At 46.4% G+C, this 11,451-nt stretch overlaps 1 protein-coding gene across 1 annotated transcript; it reads right to left on the bottom strand.

Annotated features, from left to right (window-relative positions):
* Positions 1-2,819: 2,819 nt before the first annotated feature.
* GSG1 (germ cell associated 1) lies at positions 2,820-10,242 on the bottom strand. Its single transcript, XM_010086169.1, has 5 exons — positions 9,924-10,242; positions 7,388-7,435; positions 4,438-4,590; positions 4,203-4,314; positions 2,820-3,135 (listed from the first exon to the last, which is right to left on the bottom strand). Exons 1-5 carry the CDS (start codon positions 10,240-10,242, stop codon positions 2,820-2,822), a joined length of 948 nt encoding a protein of 315 aa, XP_010084471.1.
* Between the last annotated feature and the right edge of the window lie 1,209 nt (positions 10,243-11,451).

Below are 11,451 nucleotides of genomic sequence, written 5' to 3'. Positions count from 1 at the left end.
CTGCTGTGTAGAGGGAATGGGGGTAAGAGCAGTTCCCCTTTCTTCAGCTCTCTGGGGAATGCTGCTGGAAGCAGGTTTGTCCTTGGCAGACCTGTCCTGTACCGGAGGAACCTTGTTCAGCATCTCCCCCTCCATATGCTGTTCTTGCATGCTTCCTTCCAGGTAACATGGAAATGTGAATTTAGAATTTATATACATATATATATATAAAGCCAAGTCATATATATATATATATATGTATCAATTTATACAAAATATGTATATTTTTTGTATGTTTAATTTATGAGTCAGATTTAGGACACTCCTTTTTATGTCCAAACAGTATTCCCATGCAGCCAAATAAGCTCTAGGCCTAGAGCAGGCCATGATGACTCAAGGCAAATGGTGTGGCTAAAGGACACCACCTGCTTTAATCTTTATATTTTTGGAGAGAAGCCTCTGTCTGGCTCCTGCAGGGCCAGTCTTGTCCACAGTCTTTCCTGTGCTCTCAGCCCTCTTCTCCATTCTGTCACCAAACTCACAAAAAAACTAGCTCTCTGGCTTTATTACCTGATCTAGAGAAGGATGGTCCCTGCAGCATTCACCAGTTCTTGCACTTATATATTTTTTTTCTGAGTTCCACATTCAAGACAGGTTCATATGGGTGACGTAGAAGCAAAAGGTTCATGTCTAATTTCTGTCTCCTCTTCATCAATCCCTAAGCTATTTGTGAACCTGAAGTGTCACTGTAACATTACACGGCAGTCCAATGGGCTGAGTCTCCCTTTGCAATGCACCACAGCCCTTTTGGGGTAGATTGCCAGCAGATCCCCTCAGGCACTGTAAAGATCACACTAGATCCAGGCACAGCAAAGCTGATTCTCACACCACTGCTTCAGAGTTTAGAGCCTCAGACAGAGGAAGAACTGGAAGGCTTTTCTGTGCATTTTACCGCTATTCTGAGCTCAACTTTACCATTCACTTGCCATCCCAGCCCTATGTGGAGGTGCAGGAGAAATGGACTGCCCCCAGGGCACATTTGCTCTCAGTATGTTTACTGCTTTGAACTATGCCTCTGAGTGTGCCATCAGTCTCCCGTGTGGTAGTTCCAGAGCATTTGCGTGATTTTTCTTGTACCAGAAATGACCATATATAAACCAACCACTGGTGCCCCAGCAGCTCCCCACAGCACAGGGCAACAACATAGGAACTGTTTTCTGGTATGCCTTTCTAGGTCTGACCTTTGACATTAAGCAAAGACAGACTAAGATGAGGATTGCAAAAGACTCTTCTGTCCTCCTGCTGGCACATGTTCTTCCACCCTCCCAGCACTTCCTGGTGAGTGGTGAGGTGATGGCAGTTCTTTGACCCTCCTTCCAGATGGGCACATCTACTATGGGTTTGCTCTCCTCAGCTCTTGACACCTCTTCTAGTCATATCACCCTCTCTCTTCTTCCCTGCATCTCCATATAAAGCTTCCAGGATAGCCCTTCAGGATTAGCTGCAAGCCCCAAGGCTGGTCCTTGGGCCCTGCTCTCTTAATGTCAGAGCCTGTGAAGAGTTTGTATATGTTTAATGGTATTTTTGTGTAAATAGCTTTGTATATATTAGCACAACTGTAGCAATGGCTCTAGGCCTGGTATTTTCCTCCAAACAGGGGTTAGTGTTTATAATATATAATCAATTAATACAGCTGCATAGTAGGGACTGAAAGTGTGAGGACCAGTAATATACGAGGATTAAACAGGAGTGCCCCTTCCCTCTTGTCTAGCCACCACCTTGCTGGGAAAGGTGAAGTGACTGTTACCTGAAGTAGTTATTCTCCTGAGGTTCTTCCTGAGAGAACTGATATTCAAGTGCAGTGATGTTAGCTCCTCCATAATGTGAATTCACCCTGCCGGCACACACACACATCGCCACTGTGAATAAAGAGTCTGTCTTGTATATTGTTGGGAAAATGTATTTGAACTGTGAACTGCAGTGGAGCAAATAAATACTGTGTACAGCATCAGCGTGTCATGTAAACCAGTGTTTCACCTTTGAGAGATAATGAGTTTGCTTGATTTGGGGATTGTTTTTGATATTTTTACAACTGGAAGAAGGTCACGGATTAGGAGAAACAAAGAAAAAAGCAAAAGCGCAGTCAAAGATTCTTAAAGGTTGTGGAGAAGCACAGTAGAAAGAGACAGACAGGAAAGTACCTCAGAATGGGAGATTTTGGGGGGAAAAGCAAGAAGGGAGCATGTGGGAGTCATAACAGATAGGAAAGAGGAAGGGAGAGATGTCTGAAAGTAAATCCCTATTGCTGCTGCAGCAGCACTTTCAATCTGGGGGCAGGGAGAAGAGGACATTGGACCTGGAGGTCCTGGAAATGAAGAATAAATAAGGTATTCAGAGAGGATTACAGCCAATCAATATAAGCACTGTTGCCCTTCACCATAGCACTGAACCAGAGGGGTTCCTTGAAGGTCAATGTAACACCACCCAAACATGCCCAGCACTGCAGTTTGTCAGCTGGATGGCGCTATCCCTGGGTGCAGTGCTGTTGGGATTAGGACAACTACCTCAACTCTGTCTGAAAGTGCCTGGAGACAGCTGGCACAAACAACATGTCCCTCCAGTTTCACCCTTCCCAGCTGAGGACACCTGTCAAACTGATCAGTGAGGACCCACCCTGCTACTGCTGGCACTGCCCTAGCCCAGTGCCCATCAGCTCTTCTCACACCCTGAACGGTAGAGGAAGGAAGAGCTCCACAGGAACTTGTGAAGTGGTGCTAGTGTTTGGTTCAGAGCTCTTGTGCCTCCCAAACCCCACTGCTCTGTCCCTGCACACTAATCTCTTAACAGCGATCCTCCCCGATCGTCTGTCCCAAGACCTCATCCAGGTCCAGCTCTGGTTCTCGCCGTAGCACTTTCTGCTGCAGCTCAGAGTAGAAGTCAATTCCCTCAGAGACTGAGCGGAGGGGCTTGTCTTGGGGCTCATAGTAGCTGCTTATTTGCTGCTGTATGTAGCACTGGTGGTGCTGAGGTTGATCCTTGAAGCTCCCATCGTAGCCCTTGATGTGGGTCCTTTTGAACTCCAGCACCGTCTTGGTATAGGTGTTAAGAGTGGTGACAGCAGAGGCCATGCAGCAGGTGAAGGAGACCCAAGCCATGCTACAGGAGAGACACAAGAACAGCACATGCCGTCAGAAGCCAAGTAGGGTAAGGAATTGAACTGCATACACTGTGACACACCCTGATTTGCCAGGCAGAAGCTGCTGGGCATGGATGTGAACTACAAAGTCGAGAGGTGTCAGGCTCATAACATTAGAGTTCTTAGGGACTATCCCACCGTGAGATCCTTCTTAGAGTGGTGGGGTAAATACTGGTCCCAAGGAAGGGAGGGATACAGAGAAAACAAAAATGACAGCAGGAAAGTCTATAACGGGTCAGAGCAGGATGACACAGCTTGGAAGCATGTTCTATATTGCTTGGCTGCTCAGTGTCTTCCTGGACATGAGGCATGTCCATGAGGATAACCAGATGAGTGTGCTGACATTTGATGTCCACAGCTGGCACATGGCACTGGAGTGTTTAAGTCTTAAGAATCAATGTGGTTATCTTCACTACAGCATTGCAAATTGAGCCTGCACATTCCGTGGGCACTTGCCAGGCTCATCTGACTGTTTTTCAAGTCAGCTATGGCATATCGGCTGTGGCTGGTTTCTTTAGCCTTTAGAGAAAAGAACCCTGAGCCACCTGCTTTTTGCAGCTGCTCTTCCAGGCTGCAGCGTCCACATCTTTAAGCATCTGTCTAGGCTTAGTGCTGCAGGAATAGGCCCTTTGGAAATTAGTGAAGATGCCAAACCAGCATGCAACCTAAACTGCAGAAAAACAAGGCGCGTTTGAGAGCATCATCACAGGTGTGACACTGGCCTCTGCATACAGGGAAGAGCTGAGACCAAACGGCAAACCAGCATAGGGACAAACTTGATTAGTCAGCGGGATTGAAGGCACTTGTTTAGATGTGACCCTATTGTTTTGCCAGTCCTTGGTAGCTACTCGTTTAAGTAACTCAGCAACTGTTTGTTAAAGCAGGGTTTTTTTAGCAGGAAAACCATGGTACACCTGTCCTTGGAAACACAGAAAGGCAAGAAGGGAGGAGGTGGGTTTTGGCAGGATGTAGTATGGCTGAAGCCCAAAAGGCTGGGGAGGTGAAGATAACTTCAGAGCTCACGTACTAGAATGCCCAGCCATAGTCCCATGAGTGTGGTCTCCAGTCCTCTGGTCCCAGATTAACCGTTGCCTGGAAGACTTGAGTGTACATCATGTGTGCCACCATCCCAAGGAGACCTGGACACAAAAGACAAGAAAGGAAAAAAGTTATAGCAGGAGCCAGAGCAGCATACTTCAGCCTTGTGTGAGAGAGGAGGGTCTCCTGCTGCTGTGATTCCAAGCTTGCAGTAACACACTTACCTGACAGCACCGAGGAGACAGCAGCAAAGGCGTTGAGCTTCAACCCACAGACAGGATTGCCAGTATGCAGCATTTCCACCATCAGGAGGATGAAGCTGATGAGCAGCAAGCTGATGTACAGCATCTCTGATCCCAGCGACAGCCACAGGATTCCTGCCAGGAACCAGAGACTCCTCACATAAATACAGTGTGACTTGTTCAAGGGTGAGTACCCCCTCTTCCTAACCCAATCCTGAAATCCAAATGTCCTTTGGAAAGAAGGGAAAGAAGGAAAACAATAAACACCCAAAAACAATCCCCCCAGCCTGTGAGCAAAGGCTCACAGGATGCTGAAGGGGACAGAGAGTCTGTCTCAGAAGATGACTTGGCTGGTCTGGCACTACAAAAGCTGAGAGGAACTAAAAGAACTGTCTGTAAACAAGCCATCATTATTCATAAACAGCAAGAAAGAAGGCATGGGGAAAAAGGCAGGGGGAAAGCTGTTGAGTATTAGCACAAGACCTAGCGGTCATAGGTTGGCCATCAACACAGCTGAGCTGGATGTTAGACGGGTCTTACACATTAGTATATTGCCATTCAGAATAGATTTCCAATCATAACAATGGAAGCAAATGACTTTTAACCTGGGACTCAGCTGGTTAGGAAAAGAACTGTATGGTTCTTCCACAGCAGTGGTTGTGACCTGGCCTCTGGAATTCAGGAGGCCCGTTGCAGTCCTACATTTCTTGGGGTGGATATCCAGCTAGTGCAGTAATATTCACCGCTCACCCTGCTGCTTGAGCAGAGTACTGATACTTTCATTCTGGGATTATCAGTGGGACTTAAGTGATACCACAGTCCTCAGCTGAGCTCACTGTACAGTAGGACTTGGAGGAGAATGGGAAAAGGCACTCTGTAATGCTGGGCTGTAGAAGAGCACAGGATTCACTGAGTAAGAAATACGAGTCTGGCAAATGAAGCAGCACTGAACGCTACTGTTAGCAGCTACTAATGGCCATAGAGGAGACATTCAGCTGGGGAAAACGAGTATGAAGAAAACCCTCATTAATGTGGCGCTGAGTCCTCAATATCATTAGTGCCATAGAGTCACCTGGCTCTTTAGCAGGAATTTATGAGCTGCATTCCCTGCTTAAATCATAGAATCATAGAATCATTGAATGAGCTCGCTTGCTTGCTGCAGCACAATCATGGAGACTATTTCATGAGAGGTCAAACTGCCAAAAGTGTCCTGGAGGCTGCAGGCACTACACAGGCACAGAGGTCTCTGCACCACTCTCCCTGTGAGCCCAGGTTCACCATGCATGCTGTGTAATCTGGTCATATAATGCTGCCTGTGTGATGTGGAGCTGCTGTGCACACACCCAGCTCAGCCAGCCCAGCCTGCAATCAACAGTCACACGGCCTTCTCCAGTGCTGGCCCCACTATGTAATGGCAGCTGTGCTGGAGCATCTTCAGATGATGCAGGAAGGGGCGAAAGCAGGTGACAGAACTGTTAAGACCACAGTGTTACTGTGAGTGTCATGCTTAAGCTCACAGTGATCTTCCAAGTAATTTGTAGGAGCGAAATATCTTACAGAACATGGCCTTTCTGTCAACATTGGGCTGCAATTAGACAAGGAGCAGTAGAAGGAGTGTGAGGGGGGGACGGATAGAAAGATTTACAAAGACATGTAACTGGGTTGCATAAACCTCCTTTCTTAGGAAAACAGTCTGTAAGGAAGACATTGGAAGCAACAGAGCCAGAGGCCTGGGCAGGGAATGAAGCACAAAAGGTGAGAAAGAAGAAAAATACATTGCTACTCCCTATGAAGTGGGCATTTTGTGGTAAATGCAAGAGTCATTCAGTAAATGCAGTTACGTCATTCATTTTATGACAAAGCGGAGATCTGCATGGCTTCAAAATGATCTTGTAACACCAGCAGTATTTGAACTGTGTGAATACTGCTTCCCAAAAAAATAAGCAGTGGAGGTTTTTCTAGCATGCCATTATGCCAAGAGTGACCCAGGTTAATCTGCACAGCGATGCCACTGCACGTCACTTGCACTGGACTCCTCACCTGGGAATGCATGTTGCTTTATAAAAGCAGCTCAGCAGTCTTCGTCAGTGTTTTTAAAATAGGGGAAACAAGGCAGAAAAAGAAGATGAGCTCTCCCAAAGTACTCATCTCCCTGCTTGCTGTTGCCATTCCCCAGCATTTGTTCCAGCCCTTGCTCTCATGGCTTGAACACTGACACAGACTCTGTACACCAGGCCTTTCCCTTCACATATGATCATCTTCTGAAATGACTTGCCTCCAGTCTCCATTTCAGGGAATAGTTAGCAAGCCCACAGCAGTTGAAAAGCTTTCAGTAAGTAAAATCTCCATTACATATGTACACATACATTCCGGTATACTGAAATTATCCTCAGGATAATTTGAAACATGTGACAATGACAGAAGGGGTAAGCTCTCCAACCCAAATGAAGTTTTGTATTTGATGTCTTTCAAGGACTTCACCTTGAAAGTGTAATTTTTGGATATTCTGATCTTACCACAAAGTAAGAGGTGATTCAGCTTCCAGTGTCCACATCAGACCCCAAAACTGAAGCCCTGAGCCAACATGCAGCATACATGGGAGGGACTGCCCTCAGGTGGCATCTGTCCCCTTCCCACTGGCTACAGCAAAGTGACACGCTCAAACTGGGCAATTTATTAGATGAGACAAATCCCACTTCGTATGGGAGGGGGTCTGAGGCTTCCACCATTGACCTCACAGATGGCAGTGGTTTAAGCAAACATCTGTGAGGAAATCTTTGCTCTTTCAGCAACCTTGAGGCCAGGATTTCATGCCTGGACTCATCCTTTGAGGACCCACCCTGCTATCCCCACACAGGCAAGATGTTGCTGGTCCCTCACCCCAAGGAGGTGCACTGGGCAGCTACAGTGAGCTATGGGAATTTGCTCTTACCTCTCTCTGCTGGTGGTGAAAGCTCAATAAAACTACGGCATTTCTCTTCTGAAAGACAAAACCAAAGGTATTAGTTTGCAAAACAATGCAGGATACATAAAGGAAAAGACAATATCTTCCTCTCACTCTTTTCACTGGATAGTTCCAGTCATTTCTGAGTCTACCCACCAGATCTTCTCACATCTGCTCTCTTTCTGACCGTCTTTTAAGACCTTCACTGGGGCAAGGTAGGGGAAGACAGTGTCTTATTGGAAAACTAAAAGTGGCCTTTCCAGAAAAAAAAAACTTCAGCAGTTTGTAAATCTTATGAGCCTCTGGTGAATAGAAAATAATCTGTTGCTACTCACTCACAACATTACTGTTGGTCAGGACTATTAACGTTGTAGCTTACAAGAAACTGCAGATCCACCACTTCTACTGAAGATGTGAATTCCCACTCACCTCGGTCTCAGCAGAGCAGTTCTAGCACTGCTTCCAAAATAAAAAAACAATAAAAATTTTTCAGAAGTGAAATGCTGCACGACAGAGATGTGAGTCCCTCTTCTGTGGCAGAGAATCACACATAAATGTAGTCTTCTCACATCTTAGGCATGCTATTTGGACAAATGGTGTTCATATTTGCTTTGATTTTTTGTATTGGCCAGATGCAAACTATTGTCTCAGCTGAGGGTCCACTGTTACTATCTGTAAGTCTCTCTTCTGCATACTGCATTACTGCATTTGAGGGTCCTCTCCTCTACTTGGCACAGTATTTCTCCCAGAAGTATCAGCCTGGCACTTTTCATCTAAGAATCTCATTTTCTTAATTTCTATCCCCAGTTCTAATCTCTCCCAATCTCCTGTATTACTTCTGTCATCCACAGCTCTCAGGATGCTGCCCAGTTTAGTGCCATCTGCAGTCCTCATTAACTTGCTGTTTGCTACTTTACCTAGAACTTTAATGAGGTTATTCAGTAATGGCTCAGCTAAACTGATCCTGAGATTATCCTGAATAATGAAATCCTTCCTCCAGCTTAACTCATACTCCTTTGGTTATAGTCGATTGTTGTTGTTGTCTGTTCACTTGCTTTAAAGACTCCCAGCAGTGGATGGGTTGTACTCAATTTACAGGAAGCAGGGGACTGGGACTGACTCTGTGCTCTATCCTGTGCTCTGCTGCAATCCAGATGTAACATGCTCTCTTGTGTTCCTTCAGGTACTGGGGTTATTCCAGGACTGCCCAGTGGCCGGACAAGTCTTTCAGAGAAAGCTGTCAAGGGATGAAGTCCCATTCCCAAAAGCACCATGGAAACACACCCCAGCCCAAACCAGTCCCAAATAAACACGTCTCCTTCTGCAGCATGTCTGGAAATGCTCCTAATGATGCAACCCTCTCATTAGAACATGCGAGTTTCAAGCACATCCCCTCCTGCTTCCACCCCCCTTCTGTCTGCTTTTATTCACCAGATATTTATTTTGAAACTCTGACAGCAACAGATAAGAAAATGAGAAATGCTGTACTAGAACGATGGCTTAGATGTTTGTGCTTGGGGAGAGCTGAAGGGAGGATGGTGGGCTCAGGGGAATGGGCCTGATGAGAGTGACTCTCATCACTGTATCTTTAGATGCAAATCTCCCTATTGGACACCTGCTGGGTCAGTTCTGATTCCTAATGTGTGTGCCAGGCTGTAAAGAGCATCTGTGCACCGCAGAGCATCCACCTGCGCTGGTGTGGCAAAGGTTTCAGCAGAAGGACTTTGGCAGGGCTGTGCAGGAGCAAGTCAAGGGTGAAGGGAGGCACCAAAGGGGTCTAGTACAGGTTGCGTGACCCTGTGCCAGTCCCACATGGTCAAAAATCATAAATGAAACCTGTCACAATATCACAAAAGCAACTAAAAAAAAATTACAAAACTCCAGGTCTAATCCTCAGTTCAGTTCGCATCCTAGCTTTAGTTCCTCTGGGTTCAGATTCTCCAGGTTTTCTCTGTATTAAGAAGGCAAGAATTCTGTTTTTGTATTTATTATTTTTTTAAGGAAGGCCCAGATCTTGTTCCATTCACAAAACCTCTCAGTTTGGTGGTTTAAGGAGAACACAAACTATTGCAGTCCGCACAGTGATAGCTATAAATTGACAGCACTGCATAAAATCACCCTGTTTACATTTCCGAGGGGACATGCACAAATGTGCCCTGGAGAGCATGAAGTAAGCTGTGTGCAGGAATGGAGCTATAGGGAAAGGGAAAGGAGGCTCATTCCCGTTCACATCAGGATGAACAATGCCACCACAGAGCCACTGCCACCACCACCACTTCCACTTCACAGCCCTTATTCCAGACTGAAGGGCACACCAGGGACAAGCATTCTCCCTTGCCCGGTCTGTAAACATCTCAATGAAGGACAGAAATACAATGACCACAGCAGTGCACAGGGCCAATGCCATCTAGGAAAATGAAGAAGGCTTTTTTCCCAAGTGTTGTCAGCCTCCCACCTTTCATTTCCAAACTCCTGTGGAGTAAATACAAGTGAAGAATTTGTGGCTGCCTGGACAAGACACTACCTGGCCCTTCCATGCTCTCTTCACAGGAAAGCCACATCCCCGTGTGGAAGTATCTGAAGGCAAAGCGGTCATCACCAGTTTCCCAGCTGTAGTGCACCACATCCTGGGATGAAACGTTGCTAGCACCTGCATCAGGTGGCACGGGGACACCAATGCACTTGGTGGCTTTGCTCTTCCCACACAAAGGCTTGGGCACTTTCTGGGTTCCAGTGCACCAGTAGCTGCCGAGCAAGGCAGTGGTGGAGAGGCTGAGAGCCAGCAGGTTCAGGATGACAGCCAGGAAAGCACGACGCCATGGCAATCCCTTCAGCAGCTCCATCTAAAACACACAAATGGGAGGGACTGACACACCAGCCATTTGTCCCACCTAGCCTTACAAATCCCAGTTCTTCCCAGTGTGCACCTGTGGGGAGGGGGATATGAGCACTCTGCCCTCCTCACAACATCCCAACAGCTCACCCAGCAATGAAGAACCATTTCCTGAAAGTCAGGGCAGTGGAGTGATAGGTCAGCTTCTACCATTTCGAAGTGCTGTACTGGGGAAGAGAGGGTGACCCAGCAGACATAGCAGGGCTGAGTGCATCGGGATGTGTGAGCATGTGAGCAAAATGAAAGGGACATAATATTCACTCCATCTCAGAGGTGGCAGGGAAAACTTGTTAACCAACTTCCCCAAATATCACGTTGCCTTTAGATGGGGCATCGTGGATGCTCTGTCCAACTAAATGAGAATTCTTGCTACCAAGTGTCCCAAAACACTTTTTAAAGCAGTTAATTACTATCCTTAGGGAGGTGGGGAGTGTATTGATTTCACAGCAGTAAAAGGCAGGGAAATACTCCTGGATCACTGAAAGTCACACATCAAAGCAGTGACCTGCTCAAGAGGGACGCCCAGCTATCCAGACCCATCAGCTCAAGTTCAAGCCCCAGAGCAGCACCTCCCACCTGAGCAAACATTGTTCTGCACATCAGAAATTTGGTAGGGTAGTGGCATGACTGTGTCTCTGCTCTCAAAGTGCCAAACATTTTTTTTTTTAGAGCAAACATTGCCACAAACACTCTTCCCACTTTCATCTCATCAGAAAAAGTGATTCAGAAAGCAGTTTGTGTACCAGGGTCCTGTGGTCTTTCTCACTCAGAGGGAAGCTTAAGATTTTATGGTTCCTGCAAAACCCTGCACTGACTTCTGAGAACCCCAACTTATCACTCCATGGATTGATTAGATGTCATCTACCCACACATCAACTTTCATGTAATCAACGCATGCCTCTTCCCACATGGCACTCCCTATGTTTGGTGCAACTTCATCCAGATACTCCCACCCTTTCCTATTTATGACTCTCAAAATGTATTTGGCCATGAATAGATTCAGTTTGTACAGACATTGCCTGCTGTCGGTCCTCTGCACATAACTTCAGTTGACTCACCCAGCATTGAATGTGTGAGAAAGGCCCAGCATACTGTGGACACTACTATAAATAAAGAATAAAAGTGGTGCAGTCAGAAGCATTTGTTCAGCTAGCCAGCA

The sequence above is a fragment of the Pterocles gutturalis genome, unplaced genomic scaffold, assembly GCF_000699245.1.
Source record: "Pterocles gutturalis isolate BGI_N339 unplaced genomic scaffold, ASM69924v1 scaffold51785, whole genome shotgun sequence".
NCBI classification, from domain to species: domain Eukaryota; kingdom Metazoa; phylum Chordata; class Aves; order Pterocliformes; family Pteroclidae; genus Pterocles; species Pterocles gutturalis.
This window is presented reverse-complemented; position numbering and strand designations above follow the sequence as displayed.